Genomic DNA, 24,294 nt, shown 5'->3' on the forward strand with positions numbered 1-24,294 from the left:
GTAGTCGGGGAGTGGACTGTGTGCCCCTGCATTGCGCTGCCATTGGCACTGCTGCACACGGCTCTGACACGGGAGACACTGCAGAGACGCAAAGAAACACTACAGCAACCTTGGTTGCCCTGAGGCAAGCTCTCATACTTGAACATGGAGACTGTACGTGGGTTTTAGGGTTTGCACTCAGGGCTAAACAAAAGCTCCAGTGACTGAACATGACCAATCTCAAAGATGATGTCAAAGAATAATGGCAGTGAATGTTAGCTGGGAGCAGGTATTTGGCCGAGCTTGCTTGGTGTCTTTGAGTCTCAGAGTTGCAAACTAGAATGTACAAATCATTAGCACCAAATAGCTTTAAACTTATCGTGACTTGTACGGAAATCTTCTAGCCAGTTTCCTTTGCCTTGTAGAAGACAATGTGGAATCCTAGAATGTGTGTAGAAGATGACATGAGTGGAGGGAAAACGGTTGTAGGCTCTCCGCCCAGGGCATCTTCCTGTCCTACAGGGGCTGGTGAGTCTTGGATGTGTTTAGTTTATTCTCACGTTTGTGTTTTTAGAAAACTGAATGATCAATAAATGGTATAAGTTTTATAATAAAATCATTTACTACTTTAAAAATATATATTTAATTTCATAAAATTCATACAATAAATATATTTGATAAAGATACATATTTACACAATTTCATATACAAACAAAATTATAAAATAGTGTATTAGTCCATTACTCTCTTAGAGTCATAGAGTAAAACACCTTAGTCTATTAAAATTTTTGGGGAAGTCACACAGTAAAGACACTTATTTAATTAGTTTTCCATACTTGATTATGCTTTCCATACTTGACAAGTTAAGACCCTTTGCAAAAATACTGGTTAATACCTGCTTTTGTGGAACATAGTGTGGAAAACAAGATCTTAGAGAAAACATCTTTTTCTGATATTTTCCAGTATTAACCACTCAAACTTCAGTGTGGTTAACCAAGGAAAGGTTTGAGGTATTAACTTAGGGTATCACATTGTCTGACGAAGTCATCTAATAAGAAAGCTATGAATAGTTCAAACCTTCATTCTTAGAAAAAACACAGGTATTTATAGATGTTATGAGACATAGAGGTGATGATATAGAGAGACAGAGAAAGAGTTTTCTGAGACAATCTCAGTTCTTTCTATAGAGGTAGCAGAGAAGAAAAATGAAAACTAGAAGGTGGTTTTAAGTCCATGTTCTATTTATAAGTCACGAACAGCAACAAACTAAGGGAAGAAATGGGCAGCTGGGAATTTTACTTTGTCAAAGAAGTTTATGTTTCTTACAAGTATAATTTATTTCAAAAGTATTCTTTGTTCTGGGTATGCATTAAAGATGAATTTAAGATTTTAAGTCATTTATGTTAAAGTATCAAAGCTTTCCTTAGTGTGTTATATTACTTAGATTTCATTTTTGAAAAATTCTCATACCAAGAAAATATTAGAGGGCTTTTACATAATTTAATTTGGATATTTCACCAACATAAAATCCAGTATTTCATTACAGATGACTTTAAAGTCAGCAATTAACCTCACATAATTAAAATTTAATCAAATTTTTATTGCCAGCCTTTCTCAGCAATTGTTTTTAATTATTAGTTATCTTAAATGAGTTCAAACTTAGTCCTGAAAGCCACTAAATTTTCAGACATCATTGGAAACTAAAGAAGAATATATTTTTTTCTGTTTATCAGTACAAGCTTTGATCATAAAAATAATAAAGTGTGGATTACTTATTGTTATCTGCAGCTACCATGTGCTTCTGTGAAGATTGTTAACAGTCTAAGAAATCATGGTCATTTGGTGAATTTTAAGATTGCCCACAGTGGGACCAGCGCTGTGGCATAGTAGGTTAAGCATCTGCCTGCAGTGCTGGCATCCCATATGGGCTCTGGTTCAAGTCCAGGCTGCCCCACTTCTGATCCAGCTCCCTAATGCACCTGCAAAAGCAGTAGAAGATGGCCCAAGTTCTTAGGTCCCTGCACCCATGTAGGAGACCTAGAGGAAGCTCCTGGCTGATTAGCCCATCACAGCCATTGTGGCTATTTGGGGAGTGAACCAGTGGACGGAAGATCTCTGTTTCTTCCTCTTTCTGTAACTCTGCCTCTCAAGTAAATAAGTAAAACTTAAAAAAAAAAAAAAAAGATTGCCCACAGGTGCGGTGATGCTGAGGACTCCAGAGCTATATCTAACCATATTTCTCTTCTCTCTCTCTCTTTTTCTTTTTTTTAAAAATTTATTGATTTATTTGAAAGTCAGAGTTACACACAGAGAGAAGGAGAGGCAAAGAGAGAGAAGTCTTCCATTTTCTGGTTCACTCCCCAGTTGGCTGCAATGACTAGAGCTGCACTGATCCAAAGCCAGGAGCCAGGATCCTCTTCCAGGTCTCCCATGCAGGTTTAGGGGCCCAAGAACTTGGGCCATCTTCTACTGCTTTCCCAGGCCATAACAGAGAGCTGGATTGGAAGTGGAGCAGCCGCGACTAGAACCGGCACCCATATGGGATGCCAGTGCTGCAGGCAGCGGCTTTACCCGCTATGCCACAGCACCAGCCCCTCTTCTCTCTTTTGATGGCAGTTTTCTGGTGTTGGTAGCTAAGCAGTAATGTAAGAATTATATAGTTGGGCTAATTTGCAAATGGGCACTTGTGTTCAATACTAACAATGTGGTTTACCCTGGGATTCCATCCAACTGCTCATGTTCATGGACTCAAAGGAAAAAAATCAGCTAAGTGAAACTTATCTGATGAAAGCACTAGGGTTGAAGCCATCAAGATGTAAGCTATAGATTTCTCTGTCCTCTTCTGATAATAATTTTCTGTTTTAGGAAAGTTGCATTGAAATGTAACAAAACTAAGACTTACTGATCTTTGTCCAGCACACAGAAGGAATCCAAAAAGGGAAAATTGGCTGCTATACTTTCAAAGTCCTCTTGGGAGATGTACCCATCATGGTCGTGATCATAGTTTCTAAACACAGACTGCAAAGGAAAAACCAGTATTTACTGAGTAAGTATTTATAAGTCAGGCTCTGAACTGTTCTTGTGAAAGCAATGGAAACCAGCACGTTATCTTCCTTGCAGAAGCTTAGACTCTAGCGGGAGATAACTAAAGACATCTTTACAGTGCAACAAGATAAATGGTTTGCTTGAGTACTTGGGGATGCTGGGGTGAGATTAAGAAGGGTTTACTAGAAAAAGCAAGATCTAAACTGAGACTCTAAGTTGGGTAGGAGATAGGCTTGGTGGATTTACAAATTCCAGTACCATCACAGTAGAAAATGAAGCTTTAAGATGTTAAGTGATTTCAAAATTAAAGTCTACATTTAATTCAATTGCAATCAAATTCTCTCTCTCTCTTTCCCTCCCTCTCTCCCTTTCCCTCCCTCTCTCCCTTCTTCTCTCTCTCCCTCTTAAATTTAAAAAGTAAAATTCATCTCTATAATTTAAAAGATTGTAGTGATGATATGTTTAGATGAACAAACTTATTCAAAGGTTCAAATAGCAGTGAATATGTTAAGAATACACAAAATTATCTAAACTGGAGAGTAATGAAGGGGAACACACCCTTTCAGGCATCAAATATGCTATAAAACTACATTACTGAAAACATGATACAACTTACTACAGTGAGTGGCATTCAGAAGCAGACTTATATATTTATGTATAGGAAATTAGAGTATCAAAAATATCTTCAAATCTATAATGAAATTATTGATTAGCCAATAATTGTCATTGAGCTAAATGGTCAATAATTTCATAAAATAAATTGTCCCCAAACTAAGCTCTAGATGCATTAAGAATTTTAACATAAAAAGCTATAAAATACCAAAGATAAATAGATACAAACATTTTTCATGTTTTACCAGTTTTGAGCAGAAAAGTGCTTTCTTGGAATGATGTAAACATCAAAAGCTATAAAGAAAAATATTTTACTACAATAAAATGCAAATCATCTGAATCAAAAAAGCTAAGCTAAGAAAGCTTTAGGTAAATGATAAAGAGAGCAAGTTATTTGTAGTTGCTATGATTTAAACAAGATTTGGCTTCCAAATCATGCAGATATGTTAACCCTAAGGTCATAAGTTAATGCTATTAAACAGGGTAGAGGCATGATAAAATTTGTGACCAGGAGATGGGCACAGTTGGGAGTCCACAGGTCACTGGGGCATGTCCTTAGGAAGGCAATGCTTGTGAGAGGGTTGGCCATGGAAGCCAAGCTGGCCATGTGCTCCACCACTGCCATCCTCTGTCCTCACCAGACAACTGAACTGATGGTGCTGCTCTACTGTGGACTGTGAACCTCCAAAATCACTCAGACCATGAGCCAGAATAAACCTCCTTGCTTCATAAGTAGCTTGTCTTAGGTATTTAATTGTAGTGAAGAAAAGCTGGTAAGTATAGCAACATATGTAAGAGGAAAGACACAAAAGTAAAATAGGCAATCCACAAAGTAAAATATAAATAGTCAATACATGCATGGATAGGTGCTCAATTCTGTTAATAATTACAGAAATGGAATTGAAACTTTTTTTAAAATTCTCAGATCTGAAAATATTAAAATTGCATCAAGTTAGTAAAGTAAATAGCCATTACTTTCTGGAAAACTCAGACTACTCTCTGACACAGTAATTCCAGTTTTAGGAATTTGTTCTAAGGAAACAATTGAACAAGATTGCTCAATATAAGTGTATGTAATATGTTTGGGTGAATAGATAGCTAGCTAGCTAGCTAGATAAACAGACAGAAAATGATATCATATAAGATAACCTACAAATGAATTATGCTTATCTCTGAAGAATACAATTAGCAAAGCCTGAAAATAAAGCTTTTTTTCTCTGTAATTTATGTAATAGTTTAATATTTACAATAGTCATGTCTTTATGGTCAGAGAAAAATAGAAAGTGTTTTCCAATGCCTTCTGCTAAATTAGATTTTTCTTTTTATATGCATACTTTATAATTATTTATTTATATTTACTTGAAAGGCAGAGAGACAAAGAAAAGAGAGATCTTCCATCCACTGATTCATTCCTCAAATGCCCACAACAGCTGGTACTGGGCCAGGCCAAAACCAGGAGCCCAAAATTCATTTTGGGTGTCCCACATTGTGGCGGGAGGGACCCAAGAACTTGAGTCATCACCTGCTGCTTCCCATGGTGCACATGAGCGGGAACAGAGAGTAAAGCTGCAACTTAGACCCAGGCACTCAAGTATGGGAAGTGGGCATTGTAAGAGGAGGCTTAACCATTACAATAAATGGCTTCCCCTAAATTAGGCTTGCAAAACAAGGCTCTTTAAACACATATAAGAAAATTTATATTTAACTTGGATTCCAGCTATAATTAATCTCTCTCCCTTTCTAGATGGTTTCTGTCTATCCTACCTGTCTTCATTGTCCTAGGTTACAAGCTGCTTCATGAGTATTTTGCTAAGTAGGTAAGATATAAATGAATGAATGAATTAAAATATGACTTAAAGGAGTGTTTAGCACCCAATGCTAGTTTATCTGTAGATAACCGAATTGCACAAAAACACGAAACATTACATTCTTTTGCAAGTTCCAAGTAGCTTAAAAGTTAACCATTTTGTAGAACTCATTTTTTATGGTCTAACAGCCTTATTTATATTAAGACTATAAGAGTTTTTGTGGAGCAAGTTAGAATAAAAATTCATAATAAAACCCAGTCTTCCATCTGCTTTAACCAATGGTTGGCAATTTATCCAATCTAGGCTGACCTCCCCCATGGTAAAGGAATTGGAGAGAAGGGAATTAAGGCAGGAGGGGGGACAGAGATTCCCTGTAGGAGCAGAAGAAGCCAGCCCGAAGAACCAGAGTGAGGAACAAGTCATTCTGCCTTCTAATTCCTGGCGTCAGATCTTCCTTAACTACAGCTCAGTTCCTCCCTCTGTTCCCTGCGGTCCCTGGGTCCTGTCCCCATCTTCTCTGGTGCCATGGTGGGTCTATTCTTACCCCATCATCACATGGCCTACACGGGACCTTATCACTTCCTCAGCCACTTCCCTCGCAGAAATTATTTCCCAAACTCCCTTTCTTATTTCCTTTTCCTGCCTCATAGTTGCCTGGGTTATCTACAATGCTGAACAGTTTCTTTTTCTTTAAATACCCTTTCCTAGCAAAACATACATTATATGTCAAATGACTAAACATATTACAACAGAGGGTGTACTGATCAAATAGACATTTAACAGGGACCCTGGTTCCCAGTACCTGGGTGTTTTGATTTCCTCGCACAGGCCTTCAATGCTTCTTTCTATGTGGAAAACTGACAGGACCTTGTTTCTATATTCAGTGCTTTTTAGGCCCTCAGCAGCACTATACTGCTATCTCACAGAACTCCAGAAACAGTGAGCAGGGGAAACTGTGCAGCCTATGGGTTTTTTTCCTGCCCTTGAATATCCAGTGTATCTAGCATTTTCTTCTGATTCATATGGATTTTTCATGAGTTATCCTAATCCCCAAACAGTCCCTGAAGTTGGTGGCAATAACAGAGGTGGCAAACATGTACAAAGAAGAGGAATTGAAAATAGCTGAGAATATTAGGGTTAATGAAAGCAAACTGACAAGAAGGGGAAAGAGGGCCTTTCTGGAAGATTCTCCCCTAGACGTCAGTGCCAGGTAGAGATAAGCATCTGCTACATTACTCCTAAAACAACACAAGCTATTTTCATGAATTATCGGGTTCCTGGGAAGCCAGAGAATATTCTGGAAACAGAAAGGGGCCTTTTAGTGCTCTCTGTTGATTCTCCCTCAACCACTTACCTCAACTAATTTCCTTATGTGCTTGTTGATGACCGTGGGGTCCGGCTTTGGCATCACTCCTGATGCCCACTCCAGGGGTACCACAGGCTTGTTGGGTGTAGTCGGGGAGGTAGGCTGCTGACAGAACACATACACACATTTTTCAACATTAACTGAGGCCTTGGGCAACTAGAACTAGGGACATCAAGGAAGACAAACAGGTTTTAGTGTTAATCTGGCCAACAGAAACTTACATTTTGTAGTTATGTGGTTATACAGCTAGCATCCTCTGCTTATTCTATCTAATGTGTAACCACATACACATTTAGGAGTGCATTTTGTTTAGCAGCAGCCTAAATTCTATTACTTTAAACAGAAAAAAGAATGCTCATTCAAAAATACTATCCAACTTCCTTAAACAGAAGAAAATTGCTCATGCAAAAATTCCCAAATATCATTAAATCTTTAAATATCTTCAAGGGCACTTCAGAAGGCTCATGGAAAAATGGACTTACAAGTTTATTTCAGTAAAATTTTTAAAATACATGCTCTTTTATAATATAGATTTTCATAATTGTATGAAAAGCCTTCGCATACATGAATTTCAAAAAATTTTTCTGTAAAAATAAACATTTTTAATCCTGTTTTCCATGAACCTTTTAATTATCTTCATATGTAACAATCCATCATGGATTTTTGTGTATGAGGTATAAAATATAAAACACCAGTTATCTGATTCTTTAGTATTTGGTTTTAGTGACAAATTAGTAGGTATATGCAGTAAATGGACATCAGGGCATGGCCAAGTTTATGTTCTTTGCCTGCACCTAGATTAACACACTTTAATCAATCCAACTGTTCTGCTAGTCATTAGGTCTCTCTGGCCCTCTTTGATGGACTCGCTTTCTCCACAGGTTTTTCCATGTTCTTTCAGGACATTTTCACTGAATAAAATAGGTGAGACTGTGAGAAGCCTGTCATGGCGTACAAGACAACACATACTTAACACAAACACAAACACCATCCTTTCAGGAGACCAGCTAAGACTGCGACACCTTGATGGCCTCTCCGTGGGACCCTCATACATCAGTATATTCATTGGTGTGCACATGTAAGCCTGTATTAGCAGGTTCCTTATTTGATAATGAATTGGTGATAAACATTTTTATAGGATGAATTGAGGAGTAACTGTACTTATTTAAATCCCTAAAAATGTGAGGTCGATGTTAAACAGGAACCTAAGTTACCAACAGGACCAGAAATTACCTGCAATTTGGATATGTTCTCTCACTCTCTGTCTGTCTCTCTCATACAGACACACAAAACACACACACACACACACACACACCATGGCTCTTTTTATGCAGATTTCCATCCTATTGATCTGGTAAAGGTATAACCAGATTATTGCAGAAATTCAGGAGCACCAAAAGATATTTTAAACTTGCAAGTAAATTACAAGAATCCTCAATATTTGTGAGACGCCATGAGGACTACCACCTCAACATAGCTCAATTCATCCATTAGATCATTCTGTTTCTTTCAATGATATCATATCATTGTGAAGAAATAATCAATGTGGAACCAGAAATAAAGGTGGTGGCACTCAATCAGATTCCAAGATTTAAGTAATATTACAGCATCCCATAGGCATACACATCCATCAGTTATCATGGTTATTAAATAAAAATATTTGCTTTATTTCAATGCAAGTGTATTATTCTTTTGAGTGGTTACTAACTTATTAGAATACAGATATTTATTATGTTTTTTAGAACTAACCATTCTATAATTGAAGCCATTGGGTATTTCTTTTGACTAGGGGTGCCATGAAAAATTGCTGAAATAGAAAGAACCAGTGAGACACTGTAAATAGAAAACAGTATTTAGATTAGATCAGCCAGCACCAACGATGAGTACATTGCGGCTACAGGCCCTCAGCAAAAAGATCCTGACAGCAAATTATTTTCCAGTTATCAGCACTTGTCAAATACGATGGCATTCCACTTAGAGAAGAGACAGGAAGAGATCAGGAAACATATTTTCTTTTCCTTTTTTCTTTTTAAAGTTTTATTTATTTGTTTGAAAGGCAGAGTTACAGAGAGGCAGAGGCAGAGAGAGAGAGAGGGCTTCCATCTGCTGGTTCACTCCCCAAATGGCCTCAATGGCTGGAGCTGGACAAATCAGAAGCCAGGAGCCAGGAGTCTCCTCCAGGTCTCCCATGTGGGAGCAGGGGCCAAGCATTTGGGCCATCCTCTACTGCTTTCCCAGGCCATAGCAGAGAGCTGGATGGGAAGTGGAGCATCAGGGACCAGAACCAGCACTCATATGGGACGCTGGCACTGCATGCAGTGGCTTTACTTGCTACACCACAGTGCCAGCCCCAGGAAACATATGACAACCAATAGAAAGAGGTTCCTGGGTCTGATGAAATGGTCTCCCAAAATTGGCAAAAATGTGTCCTGAAAACAAAGCTAAGAGAACACACAGTAGACAAAAAGTGGGATGGTGGCAAAGTACAAGTGTTGGCTTAATCCCCCCACCAACTCATTGGATGTGTGACCTGTATAAGCCACCACACTCATCAGACCTGGTGTCCTCAAAAAGTTCATAAGATAAAACATGTGATACTCTGCCAGATGTCCAACAACTGGTAGCAATTCCAGTGCCCAGAAAATGTAAGAGTGTCAAAGTGGAAATCTCATGTGTACACATGCTCTAAAGCTTCACACACCATCCTGGTTCATCACATCAGAGCTAAGCAATGAAGGAGCAGAATACAATACTCTCTCCCCTCACCTTTTTTTTTTTTTTTTTTTTTTTTTTTTAACAAAAGTTGGCTCTGCTTTAGTAGTGCTGACTTTGAAAAGTCTGGGTCCTCACTCCTCCCTTTGCCTGTTCCCAGAAGATGGACTTCATGGGTGTGGCAGGACCAAGATGCACTTATGGAACCACTGCATGCATTATTTGTAGAATGATGCCACCGGGTCAGTGAGTGCCCCATCGGGGCTAGTGTTATTCTTTTCCCCCATGCCAATGAATCAGAATCACATTAAGTAATAACAGACTTAGGGGCTACAATGCCACTAACATGCAACAGAGTTCAGCTGAACAGGGCAAGGTAGCATGAGACCTTCATAAGAAAACTGCTCTCACCTGGGTGAGCCCTCAGAGGGAGAACCACAAATAGAAGGTCAATAATAAGACAGAATTATGTTCCTCCTCATTTTTAGCCTCTAATATGAAGAAATTATTCTTAAATGATTATGGTAAAATGGAAATTATATAGATTTTTTAAGTTCTTCAATCTTTAGAACAAAAATACACCATTGCATCAGCCAATCGCTATGACAAAAAGTGATCTTTAGCATTGATCATTGGAGAGAAAACAATACCTACTGATTTTGAATTTCTAGGCTCCAGCACCAGTGATAGTTTGTAAATATCATCTTCTGTGTGATAGAGGTCCAGAGAGAGCTGCAACAAAATTAAAAGATATAAACAATTATGCTGGATGACACATTTTTATGTACATTGTTAAAATATTTTGCAAATTGAATGCTTAAGTTCAATGCATAATAATCTGAATGAATGCAGAGCAATAAAGACAGGGCATGAAGAGCAGAGAATGAAACTCACAAAAAAGATAATTTAATCCTGGTATGGTCATCAGCATCAACACAAATCATTGACTTAATTTCTCAACAATAATTATTAAGTAGCTCCTAAGTGCTAAATCCTGAGCTACAGATGAGGAAGACTTCATGTTTACAGGCCAAAAGCATAAAATAAGATTGTAAATGTTGCCTTAAAGGTTTCATGAAAGGACTGTGATGATAAATGGGCAATTAAGTAGATCTCTATTTATTTTAGAGCATTGAGCTAAGTCCTGGTGACACAAAATGGTATAAAACTGTTTCCTTCCCTCAAGGGCCTGAACATCTATTAGAATAAATAGGATCTGCTATGGTTTATATATATTTTTGGGTGTCCCCCAAGCTTGGTCCCCAGGATGCCCCTATGAGAGATGGTGAATCTTTGAGAGACAGGTGGAGGGTTCTTACATCATTGGGAGACATGCATTTGAAGGGATTGAGGGACCTCATTTGGTGACATAAACTCTTTCACATGCATTCCTGCCATGGGGTGCCACCATCTGCTGCCCTCACCAGTGGCCAAATCAATGAGACCCCTCTGAATCTCAGACTTTGAACCTCCAAAACTGTGAGCTGAAGAATAACATCTTCTCTTTACAGAGTTAGCTGCCTCTGGTATTTTGTCATAGGGATGAAAAGCTGAGCTAATACAGAATCTGAGCATTAAAGACGTATTCACACCAATAAAAGGTAGAACCTTCCTGCTGGGAAATAAGATGCCCCACTCTAAACGTCACAGGAATCTCTCAGGGAGGCAGCAGAGTAAAGCAGGAGAGCAGAGACACTGGAGTGAGGCAGGCCTGGGTTCAAACACTGAGCCTGGCCCTGGCAAGCTCTGTAACCTTGAGCAAGTTACTCCTCTGATGCTCAGATTCTCCCTTTTTTTTTTTTTTTTTTTTTTTTTTTACAGGCAGAGTGGATAGTGAGAGAGAGAGACAGAGAGAAAGGTCTTCCTTTGCCGTTGGTTCACCCTCCAATGGCCGCCACGGCTGGCACGCTGCAGCTGGCGCACTGCGTTGATCCAATGGCAGGAGCCAGGTGCTTCTCCTGGTCTCCCATGGGGTGCAGGGCCCAAGCACTTGGGCCATCCTCCACTGCACTCCCGGGCCACAGCAGAGAGCTGGCCTGGAAGAGAGGCAACCAGGACAGAATCCGGCGCCCCGACCGGGACTAGAACCCGGTGTGCTGGCGCCGCAAGGTGGAGGATTAGCCTAGTGAGCCGCGGCACCGGCCCCAGATTCTCCATTTCTAAAACTGGAATTATACAGCCCCTACTGAAATGGATTTTGATCAGACTCAAATGAAATCATGCACATAAAGGACATTTCACAGGATCTGATACACAGTTAAATCTCAAGAAATGCTCTTCGGGGTTGTGGATGTTATTATTATAATTGTTGATAATTTTATTATGATGATGATAATGCATAGGGCCAATGGTGACTGAAATAAGGACAGATTTATGGAGGCATTTGTGAACTGGAGCTAAACTGGTAAGACCTGGACAAATAAAGAGGGAGGGGACAAAGATTAGAAAGTATAAATAAAATTGTAAAGCCTTAAAATGCCTGTTCCCAATCACTTAAAACATAAGTTTGAAGTTGAAAAGAATTCCCACACAAGTCCTTCCGTGCTAAGTGTCGCTCCCCGTCTTCGTGGAGGAGCAACACAGGACCCTGCGCTGTTCTTTCGTCTGCTCGGCCCTCCCCGGGTTTGCTGCTGGTTCTTCCTGGGTTGGCTGCTGGTCCTTCCCGGGTTGGCTACCGACCCTTCCACCTCCGTGGAAGGGCGGTTCCCCCTGCCACATTCCCCACTTCCGCAGGGGAGTGGCACACCGCCGGCCGGCTCTCTCGGGGGCTGCACAGGTGTTCCCTCAGGTGTTTCTGGTGCATGCCGTCTCTCTCCTCCTTTATAGTCCTCCTCCGCCAATCCTAACTCGGCTGCCCACACGCCGAGTATGCTGCTCTCCTCCAATCAGGAGCAGGTCCTGCAGCTTGTCAAGTTGGTGAGAGGCAGCTGGGTAGAAGCTGTTGCCTCCTCTCCCAGCGCCATATTGTGGGAGAGCAGATGCATAGAATAAGTCTTAATTCCAGTAACTTAGTCCAGTCCGGGTTGCTCCCCACACTAAGACACCTGCTGAATCACACCTTACATCAGCAACGAAGATAACCAAGTGTTGGATCTTTTCTTTGAGCTTTTAGGCAAGAAAAACAAATTTTTCCTAACATATTTTGTCAAAAGACAAAGTCTTAATGTATAAGAGTCTGCAGTAACAGGGAAGAGAAAAGAGGAAGAAGCAAGAGAAAACTCAGAGGTAAGGGATGTTTTTCACGGATTTATTATCTTTTTTGTTCTACTTCTTTTAGAACAGAAATTGGAATCATAAAATTTAATTTTTAATCATTTATTCATTGAACAAATATCTATCAAACAGCAAATACTCCCATGTGGCAGGGATCATTCAAGTCACTGTTCTTCCAGCTACTGAACATTTTTTGAAATATTTATTTATTTATTTGAAAGGTATAGTTACAGAGACAGTGTGTGTGAGAGAGAGAATGAGAGATCTCCCATCTGGTGGTTCACTCCCCAAATGGCCACAAGTGCCAGGGCTGGGCCAGGTCAAATCCAGGAATCTAGAACTCCATCCAGGTCTCTCATGTGGGTGGCAGGGGCCCAAAGCGCTGTGGTCATCTTCTACTGCTTTCCCAGTTGCATTAGTAGGGAGCTGGATTGGAAGTGGAGCAGCTGGGATTCAATTGGGCACTTTTATGGGATGCCAGTGTCACAGGCCATGGCTTAATCCATAGTGCCAAAGCACTGGCTCCTGAATAGTTTTAAATTAACAACATCAAATATCAGGTCTTCCATTGTTTTATACTGTGCTATCTAAAATTTTTTTTAAAGATTTAGTTATTTTAAAGACAGAGTTAGAGAGGGAAGGAGGGAAAAAGAGAGGGAGGGAGAGAATCCATCCCATCTGCTGGTTCACTCCCCAGATGGCCACAATGGCCAGAGCTGGGCCAGGCTGAAGACAGGAGCCAGGAGCTTCATCCAAGTCTCCTACATGGGGCAGGGACCCAAACATTGCAGCCATTTTCTGCTGCTTTCCCAGGCCATTAGCAGGGAACTGGATTGGAAGTAGAGCAACAGGGACATAAATTGGGGCCCATACGGGATGCCAGTGTCACCGGTGACAGCTTTACCCACTATGCCACAATGCCATCCCCAAGGTTTGTTTTTAAACAACACAAATTGACTTGACTATAAAATTGCCCAGGCATCATTTCAGGGGCTGAAATTCTGTGCTCACAAGGATTGCACATTGTATCCACTCTCCTGAACAGCAATCACTGGCACCTCCAGAGGCTCTGTGTTCTCATAGGAACCATCCTCCTGTTCATGACACAAAAGCGTGCAGGTGGGGTGGGGGATGCTGGCTGAGAGGCTGGTCTCACATCACTGTAGCTGCAGCTCTAGCTCCTGACTCAGCTTTAAAGTTCTGCATGACAGGGAGCCAAATCACATTCATACAGGAGCACAAGGACACGAGAAGCCTAAAAACTGTAGAATAATCCCTGATAAAAGAACTAGCATAGAACCAAACAAATCCTGAGTTTTCTCTAATTATTAAATTTATTTTTAAGCCTGGAGTGTAGTAGTGACAACAAAAATATACTTTCCATCCCTTCATCTCTTGCGTGCCTTCTCTTCCAGCATAAGGAAATTTGGGGACTGGGCATCTGACCCAGCAGTTAATGTGCAGCTATTTCTATGTTAGAATGCCTGAGTTCCAGTCTTGGCTCCACTGCTGATCCCAGCTTCCTGCTAATGCACACCTTGGGAGGCAGCAGAGGATGGCTCAAGTAGTTGGGTTCCTGCCACCCAAATGGTAGACATGGATTGAGTTCCAGGCTCTTGACTTCAGCCTGATCGGGCCCTGGCTGATGTGGGCATTTGGGGAATAAATCAATAGGTCCTTCCCTGACCCCCATCTCCCAAACAAATAAGTGAAAACTAAATTTTAAAAAGTTGAAGTAGAATGTGCAAAAGGGGCATTTTGATTCACAGTGTTTTATTTCATAAAAAGTCTTTACATATGTAATTCACTTGAGGACCTTTCTTCTTTGCACTGTTGTAAGAAAAATGTGTGATGATGAACGGGATCTGAGCATCCAGGAGGCAACAGGGAGGGGTGTGGTCTGCAATGAGAAGAAGACAGCCACTCCTCAGCTACAGCAGAGGTTGTCAGCCTTTGGACCCTGAACTGCCAGATCTTCAGAACCTGGAGTTTTATATGAAATTTCCCATTTTTTAAATAAGGGTAACTAGCAACAAAGAAATTTTTAAGATTCCACATGGGACAAATAAAACACATCTGCTGTGGGCAGCTGCCCTCCATTCTGCTGGGATCCAAGCCTCCTGAAAGCAGCAGCTCATCTGTCCTTCCCAACTCTGGATCCCATTCCCAGCTGGCAGCCCCACACCGTGGACTTTATGATTTATAAAGAGAGAAACCTAAGTGACTTCTTCCTTCTGGAGTCCTTGCTGTCGGGAGCTCATCTGGACGTGGCAAGCATGTAGCTTTTCCTCCTGACTCAACGCCCACGTCTTGTGAGGAATGGCACGGGCACCTGGTGGAGCTGGGATGACAGCAGCACCAGAACATCGAGGTAGAAACCCAAGTGAGCCACACACTAAGCTGGGGAGAGGCTCTTGCAAAAGACATAGAACGGCCTTGGGTATTTCCCAGTGAAGCGGACAGATAACTGACCCAGTGATGGAAATAACAGGGTCTTCTCCAAATGTCTGTTTTCTACTTATTAGTGCTATGAACTTGGGGAAGTAAAAAAAATCTTGAGTCTCAGTCTCTTGATCTATGAAATAGGACTCATAAATAGAGCTGCCTCACAGGACTGTGGTGAAGACGAAATGAGTTGATTTGTCTCTTGGGTTTTGTTTAGAAAGCCACAGATACACAGTATGGCTTCCATTCAAGGCAGTAGCCTAATGTCACTCTGCCTATCTGTGAATATAAAGCTGCCCTCAGGGACACCTCTGCCATCTCTGCTTGCCCAGCCACAGTCTTAATCCTACCTCAGACTGCCTCTGGGCTTAGGGACCTGCCCAAAGAAGGAACTGTCCTATTTCCTACACACCCTTGTTTAACTCGAGTAGTTTACAACGGGATCTCAGGAATATTTGCTCTTACCTAACACATATTGAGTGTGGTTGTTTGACAAATATTCCCATCTACTGTCTCAGGCTGTTGCATTTATTATCCTATCCTTTCAGCAAAGACTATTGCAGATCTAGTTTTTGTGCTAGGCTCTAACTTGCCTTGAATATTTATTATAAAACAAAGCACACTTGCTCATCAAATTACCTCTACTCACCATTTTTGCAACTGTTCTTCTTTTTTTTTTTAAATATGACTGTAAAAACACAGGGGCTTTCCAGTTATTTGCATGTACTCAGAATGGTAAAAGTAACCGATAAGGCTAAAAATACTATGAAAAAGAATCAGACTGTTTCATACATCTTGAACAGAAGCATCAGATCTTAGACTCCTGGTACAATGAATTGGAATCACAATGGGAATGTCTACACCAGATCTTCCCCTAAAGGGGACAAATGCTCACCGCAGTATGGTAGAGTGGTTCTCCTTCCTTCACATGTCTGGGGCTGTCCAAGGGGGCTAAGGATAAACAATAAAAATAACAGACACAGTCCCTGCTCTCCTAGATTTTGTCCTGTAATTAACTCCTATCACTATGCATCCGTGAAGAGTAAGGGAAATACATAATGTTTAACTCTTACAGATGTAAAGTAAGTAAATTAGATGTCACCAATACACCCACATTAGACAGCCAATGTCCATGTGAGGCAAACCTTCGGAAAATCAGAACACCCTAGGCTAGGATGCATACATCTGCCATTTGCAAGCCTTTTGTCCTCTATAAATCTCAGTTTCTTCCTTTGTACAGACAGAAGGTGCAAGGATGAAGCTACACTGACTGCCCTGCCCAGGCTGCATCACTGGGCATTTGTGTGAATTTATTAGATAAATGTTTGTGAAAAGTATCATGAAAACTGTCATCAATTGCTACAGAAAGTTTAGGCACTCTTCTATAGTTTACTACACAAAGTAGGTATCTAATAACTTAAGAGTTCTTATTTTCTATCCTCCAGGGCTCTCAGTCATATCTTGGTTACCTCACTTGGGGCGATGTTTAGATGAAAACAATCAAGGCAAGCAGAACCTGACTTGGAGTCTTTGTGTAAAATGAATGCCGCTTTAAACACCATGCTGTGGACATGCCTGCATGCATGTAGGCACTGCAACAGAGCATCCAGCTCTGACCCAATCATGCCTGTGTGTCATAAAATGGCTACTGGGCTCCAATACACACATAATGCACATCTCCACAGTCCTCAAATTGAGGAGATTAACTCCCCAGTGGTCAGGAGGAGGGAAGGTAAATCCCTGTGCTTTGACATTTCTCCTGGGTTGTTGGGAAACAAGGATGATTTTGGCTTTAAACAGAAACTGGCTTGATGCTCAACCAACAGACACAGGACTATGCTGCCGTGAGGAGTCACTGGGCCCATGCCACAGAACTGGGCTGACACTTGGTTCCTTACACTCAGGACTCCACCATTCCTTACCTCTAGAATCATAGAATCTTAGCACTGGGAAGAGGCCTCATGACTGACAAGCAAGCCCTTTGAAAAAGCCAGATTCAGGGGCTAGTTAGCAACAAGACAAAACGAAGCAACTGCAGAGGGCTGAAAGCAGGATCTCAGATCTCAGATCTAGGATCTGGGGAGTCTTCCACATTTTCCTTTAATACTTTTGAGAGGAGAGGAAATGAGAGGAGACGAGAGAAAAGAATATCTTTTCTTCCCAGCAAAGATGAGTGATTTCTCAGCTCTCAAGTTCTGATTTTACAATTACACCCTGAAATGTCTTTCAAAATCCTCTAATTTTTCTCTCTCTACTTTACATCATGTTGTTTACTGCATTTATCATTCAAAATGATTTTCCTACTCCATTATTATCCTGTATCTAGTGACACAAGATAATAATATTGTATCTAGTGATACAAGATAATAATATCCAAGTACACGTAGGTGCTCTGGGAAGTTCCGTTTGACATCACAGATGTAGCCTGGACACAGACGCTGGAAACAGAGGCCACACGTTGAGATCACTATGCAGACATCACCTGCGTCTGTGGGTTTGCAGTCTGATTGGGACTGCAGCTCTGGTCACTTGCTCATGGAAACAAATTTACATGGCAAATGTTTAATAAATGCAGGTGCTTGGATTATTATGAGTCTTTCTCCTCAATACAGAATGCCTGTGTGTTTATTATTTGTCACACTAACTCAGCTACAAGAGACCTGCATTTCAGGTCACTTCTGCTTTATACCCAGCATGCAGCTAGCATTATGGTTTATACTTAAGGGTCTGTTTTTTGGCAAACAATTATGTGCTCTAGGAACAGTTTTCCAGAAGGTCTAGGAACCAGGCTTCTATTCCAATGCAGCAGTCCTGGGGGATTTAGGCTGTCAGAGCTTAAGATGAGTTATTGGTTTCATTTTCCACACCCATAAAAGGAAAATATTCAATCCAGTGTTGCAGCCAAGCTTCAGTTGCTACGGGGTTATAAACCCAAACAGGGAAGTTGTGACCTCACTTATTGAAGCAGGGGTGAGAAACGTTGCTTATGCTTTTCCCCACAAAGAAGTAACCAGTGCAAAATGTTCTCCTTCACACACCTGTTATATCTGAAAGTTCTGAGACCTGGAGACCAGCTAAATATGTCTGCCACAAATGCCAAAATATGTGATGGCAGGTAAATCGCTTTTGCTGACTCCCATCACTCCAAAGTACAACATTCACTTTATCTATTGAGTTTCTAAATATGCTTGGTACTGTGAGAGTTGTTAAGGATGTGATGCATAAGACAGGCAAACAACAACAACAACAAATCTACTGCAAGGCATGAAGTGCAAGGACAACACATGTGACAATGTGTTACAGCTGTGGAGGGGAAGACAGAATGCTCCAGAAAGATAGAGGTTATTGAATGTGAATTAGCCACATGGATGGGCAGTGGAAGGATTTTTCCCAAGAGTTTGCAAAGGCCAGGAGGCAGAAGGCAGCTTTTCATGGTGGAAAGTACAAGAAGTCCCATATCCCTCAAGGGCTGGTATAGCATGAGAGTGAGAGCACACAAGGCTGATCCGAGACTGAGTTCTGAAGAGTCTCGGATGACAGTCTGAGAACTACATCTTGGTGACTGGGGGAGGTGGGTGGTAGGAACAGGGAGATTATTATGAGGAGGTCCTTGCCATATGTTATGTTGCAACTAAAGCAGTGCAGTGAAGATAAGGAGAAGCAGGGGATTTGAGATCACAGAGAATGAGCTGATTTGCTGGACTAGTGTGAGGAAGGGAGTGAGTGGAGAGAATGGATCTGGAGGGGCCTCTCTAAGAACTCCAGAAGTGGGAGCTCTAAAGGCAAGGCTGGGCCCCTCTGAACAAAGAATTCTTTTCCCTGAGGTTACAGTCTCCAGTCATTCCGGTTATGGGTTTGGGATTTCTTTTCCCACATTCTCTGAAATTTCTTCCCACCTACTGACCCTGAAATCATTTTTCCCCCAAAGCAAATTGCTGTCATACATCTTCCTGTGCCCCCTGGAAAGTGAGGTACAGAAGGATTATTTAACACCAACTCTGCCCCTTGGAACTCACCGTGAGCAGGTTGATCAAATCCATGTTGGGTTCTAAGTGGTGAGAGGCATTCTGCAGGGACACCAGTTCACTCAGGGTAACGGACAGCTGGTGCATTTTTACAATGTTCACTTTGTTCTCCTCCATCCAGTCTGGGAAAATGACATGGACCGCTATCAAGTCTTTCAAGTGGACTCCAAGGATGGGGATTTTGAAGCCATCGCAGTCGGCAAAGGACTTGCGGTAATTGCAGTAATTGCCATTGGAGGAGACCAGCTCTGTCATTTCATTCCAGTTCTGAGAACAGATGGAAAAGAAGAAGTTTCAAACAGCTTTCCCTTCTGCCCGCTCCCAGACCTTGCAATGTGTGGCTAGGAAATTCCTCAGCTACCAAGAGAAGTATCAATTGCACCAACATCGATGCAAGGAAATATTAACCAGGAAAAAGAAGTTAGAAAAATGTACTAGGCCTGGCTATGAGTCCGACAGCCCATCCCAATCTTCTTCAATGGAAATAGCCTGCACCTCGGCCCACCTACAAGGAATGCTGGGGTATCAAGTGGCATCATGTATACTTGAGTATTTTGTGAAAGCATTACAATCCACAAATTCAAGCATGCAACATAGTGAAATGTCCTATTTGTTCCAAGAAAGTTGCATTTCAGATATAACTTGAAGGTTAATCTGGGACAGAATGGGGTAGGAAAATTCACACTGAGGTGTGAGATAGCTGTGGGTTTGGACTCCATGCAGACTAGAAATCACTTAACTTTCTTGGACTTTGTCATTTTCCTTTTCTATAAGAAAGAGGAGTTCAAATAATAATTTGTAAAGACACCATGGTGATTCCAAACCACTATCAGCTTTTTTCAGTTTCTTATTCTTCATAATATTTAAAAGTTGTTTTTATGGGGTGGGTGTTTGGCCTAGCAGCTAAGCCACCAGTTAAGATGCGTGCACCCCATACCTGGCTTCACTTCTCACTACAGTTCCCTGCCAATGCAAACCTTGGGAAGTAGCAATGATGTCTCAAATAATTGGGTGACAGTCAGTCATGTGGGAGACCTGGATTGTATTCCTAACTCCAAGCTTCAGCCACAGTCAGGGGTCCTCTGACAGCATTTGGGGAGGGAAACAGAAGATGGGAACTTTTTCTCTGTATCTGTCTCTTGGCCTATCAAATAAATATTAAATGTATCAAGTATTATTTATCAAATAAATATTAAATTTCTTGAAATTTTTACTTGAAACTTAGTACAAAGCTAAAAGCATATAAACCACATAATGAGTCCCATTACTCCTACAGTGAGTGCAGAGTCTGGGGTCAGTCACTCTTCTGTAGCTTACTTCCTCTTATTTACATGGACAAGTCAGGGTTGGTTGCTAAGCAACAATCAGACCTTCCTGAGAAATCCCATATCTGATCATACTACTCTTTCTCAAAGCAACCATGTGACCCAAACAGCGGTTTCCATGCCCAGAACCAAGAAGAGGTTCTGATTTAACATCATAGTCATTCCAGTGCCCTGGTTTGGGATTGGTTTAGGAGCACAAAGTTAAGCCAATCAGTACATTGTGTGCCTTTGGACACTGGGATAGTTCCAGTGTAGATACAGGACCTGAGCTGGAACAACTGCCTACAAAGAAGGTCTTTAATTCCATGGTGACAGGGATGAAGTAAGAAGTCTTCCCTAACACCAATTTCCATGAACAAAGAAAAGTAATTTTCCTGTTGCCTGGAGACAGCCCAAGAAAGAGGGAAGCCAGTCTAATTAAAATCAACCAACCATGGTAAAAACGCTGATACTCAGAGGAAGCCAGAGCACCTGAGCCGGTCTCTGATCCGCCCACACCTGGAATCTGCTCTACCTCTGGACTTGCAAGCATGTTAAACGAGATATATTTCTTTACTGTTTAATAAACATAGAAAATTTTTTCTTTCTTTTTTATAACTTAAAACTAAGAGTCCTATTCATATAGTAAAGTAAATTTTGATAAGGGAAGCTTTTCACAAAGATGAAATGCTCCTTTTGGCTCAAGTATGAAATGATTGATGTTGCCTGGGAATAAATACAGCAAAAGAGCTCAGTTTGGGAAAGGAACAGTGTAGTTTTAAAAATACACTTTTTTTTTCTGATAAGTCAGCTGAAAGTCTGAGAATTTCCACACAAGGCTATATCTTCCTTTCCACCACAATGAACATAGAGATATGAATAGAGCAGGCACTCAATAACTATTTCAGAAGGGTAAGAGAGGACCTATTTCTAACCTATTCATTTTTTTAAAGATTTATTTATTTACTTGAAAGAGTTACACAGAGAGAGAAGGAGAGGCAGAGAGAGAGAGAGAGGTCTTCCAGCCGAGGGTTCACTCCCAAATAATCACAATGGCCGGAGCTGTGCTGGTCCAAAGCCAGGAGCCAGGAGCTTCTTCCAGGTCTCCCACATGGGTGCAGAGGCCCAAGGACTTGAGCTGTCTTTACTGTTTCCCAGGCCATAGCAGAGAGCTGGATCAGAAGAGGAGCAGCTGGGATTTGAACCGGCGCCCATATGGGATGCCAGCACTGCAGGCGGCAGCTTTACCCACTACACCACAGTGCCAGCCCTTATCCTATTCATCTTGTGCTGTATGTATATATCACAACTCCTATCCTATAGTAAGCACCAAGTAAATAGTTGTTAAAATATTTACAACTACAGTATTTTAGTGGTATGCCAAAGCATTTTTGTTTTTTAATTTGAGAGGCAGAGAGTGAGACAGAATGGGAGGGAGGGAGGGAGGGAGGGAGAGAGATAGAGAGAGTGAGTATGAAAGCGAGGGCATTCTCATCTGCTAGTTCACTACCAAAATGACCACAATGGCTGGGGCCACAGCTGGGAGCTGGGACCTCAATCCAGGTATCCTACATGGATAGTAAGGACCCAATTAATTGAGCCATCAGTGCTGCCTCTCAGAGTCTGTGATAGTGGAAAGCTGGAGTCAGGAGCTAGAGCTGGCGGTCAAACCCAGGTACCCTGATGTGGGACAGCGACATCTTAATCACTAAACCAAAAGCCTGCTCTGTGAAAGCATTTTACTGATGCACTTACTTTCACCTCTGACCTATTTTTCCAGGCAGACTCAGCTAGTGTGGCTGTTCCCTCCTCCCAATTTGTGCCTCGTGTGTAATCAACCATTGGTTTCAGAGAAAAACTTTCCCATTCAGAGTAACATTTGTTAGAATACTATACCTAAACAATTTACAACGAAATTTTTAGTTGGAATTAGGAACAAATCCACTGTACCTTGGTAACTTCTGAAGAAAGATGGGAATGAGTCTCTTTGAGACGTGAAATGGAACTATGGCTGAGGCCTCCTACCACCGCCATCAGGGTATTAAAATTTTTGAGCTGAAGGAGCTTCTGCAATAAAAATGTTATCATCAATGCTTTTTATGGATTTTGAACTACTCTGAAATTTCTGAACATAATTTCAATAACAAAAACCTAGGAAAAAATAACATCAATTTAAGAGGCACAAACAGAATCCATTAGAAAAAGACATCTATTATTTCACAGAAAAATAGCTGCTCTGAATTCTTCTAAGAATTCCTTTTTTAAAGCAAGCTTCTTGCATGAGAAAAGTATGATTTGTTCATTAGATATCTATGAGTAGTTTCATTGTCCAATGACTTCATCTTGTGAACACCAACTTCCCTCAATAGAATGATTGAGCACCCAGACTTCAAGAAGCCCAGTCTGGTTACCAGACATACCTTTGCAACATTGATAAACTTTGTGATCACTTCTGCCCTTTGCTGTGGGGTTGGTTTGCTGAGAACCATCAATTGGACCCACTTCGAGATGCCATTAAATAAAGCAATAGATCTCTCCAAGGTTGGGTTATTCTCCAGGCAGCCATGGATAACATAGCTTTGGTAATCAGTGAACTAATAAAGAAAGATTAAGGGATTCTGAATTACAAGGATGCTTTTTCAAAATTAATATGTTGCATAGAAGAGGTGAGATAGTATTTGTAACAACAGTGTCTTTCATGTCACATTTATAATGGCACCTTACAAGTTTGAATATAGTTATACCTTTAATATGTTCATTTGCAACATTTCAAATCCCATTCCCCATTAAACACAGACAGACACATACATCACAGTGTTGGAGGAACAGGATGAGCTCAGTTGTACTCTATTGAATCCCAAATGTACTGGGTCATAAGTTCCATCTAGGATATTTACTAAACTGCAAGAATACCTAACACCTAAAAGACCATCATCCCAAGAGGAAAAACTTAAGAAATATCCATTCTCAACACAACACTGGTGATTCTGATAAACAGAGAAGTTTCAAATACAATGACATACAATAAAAAAGAGGAAATGAATTGAAATATAATTATCAGAAATCACAATCTTTTTGTAAAGTTATTTCAAGAAAAAAGAACAGATAAAAATATCAGTGAAGTAAGGCAACTATTTAGTAAAATAGACACATTCTGAGAAAGTTAGCATTGACCTCAGCAAAGACACACAAGACTTCTACCATACAAACAGGGCAGGGATTCCCTCCTGTGGCCTCTCTGTGGGAAATTACTGAGGTCCTCTCCAAATAGATTACTTAAGAACTAGTCTTTCAGAAAGTCATGCTTCTAACCAAGATGGTCTTCTTTGCAAGCAACAATGAAATTCATTCCTTAGTATCTTGGAAAAGGAGGAGGGCAAATTTCCCCAGAGCTTGGTGAGACAAAGCAAAGCAGTTGGCTGACAAAGCCAGAGTGGAAATAGAATCATAACAAGTAATTAAAGACAAGGCAGCTAAGAAAAGCCCACAGTGGTGGAAGAAAAGGAATGTAGAGAGAAAACAAAGTCCTATCAAGACAGAAGAAAAGAAAAGCTAAATTCAGGATTTCTGTACCTAGGAAAGAAACAAGCTGATGTTGAGATTAACCTTAAAGCCTACAATTCCAATTTTCAGCCTACGCCCGTAATTAGGCCTTTATACAAATCCCAACCTAAATACATTTTTTCCCCCAGAAACGAAAGGCCTAGCAAAACATGTTGACTTGGGAGAAGTCAATGAAGCTAAATAAACCTTGAATGGTTAAATCTCCACTGAGTATTTTAAAA

At 40.9% G+C, this 24,294-nt stretch overlaps 1 protein-coding gene across 2 annotated transcripts in view; it reads right to left on the bottom strand.

The window, feature by feature from the left end:
* RASGRP3 (RAS guanyl releasing protein 3) overlaps positions 1 to 24,294 on the bottom strand; it is a 46,935-nt gene that overhangs the window by 20,202 nt on the left and 2,439 nt on the right. The window contains exons 4-9 of one of the 2 annotated variants that reach the window (XM_089326542.1): positions 22,930 to 23,103; positions 22,460 to 22,576; positions 19,197 to 19,472; positions 10,177 to 10,254; positions 6,799 to 6,912; positions 2,882 to 2,997 (exon numbers count right to left, since the gene is read on the bottom strand). In XM_089326542.1, the coding sequence (XP_089182668.1) occupies positions 2,882 to 2,997; positions 6,799 to 6,912; positions 10,177 to 10,254; positions 19,197 to 19,472; positions 22,460 to 22,576; positions 22,930 to 23,103 (875 nt within the window). Of the gene's footprint in view, positions 1 to 2,881; positions 2,998 to 6,798; positions 6,916 to 10,176; positions 10,255 to 19,196; positions 19,473 to 22,459; positions 22,577 to 22,929; positions 23,104 to 24,294 lie in introns of both variants that reach the window. The other variant, XM_089326541.1, reaches the window with a different exon arrangement.

The sequence above is a fragment of the Oryctolagus cuniculus genome, chromosome 2 (genome assembly GCF_051225735.1).
Source record: "Oryctolagus cuniculus isolate XC-2025 breed Fujian yellow rabbit chromosome 2, ASM5122573v1, whole genome shotgun sequence".
Taxonomy (NCBI): domain Eukaryota; kingdom Metazoa; phylum Chordata; class Mammalia; order Lagomorpha; family Leporidae; genus Oryctolagus; species Oryctolagus cuniculus.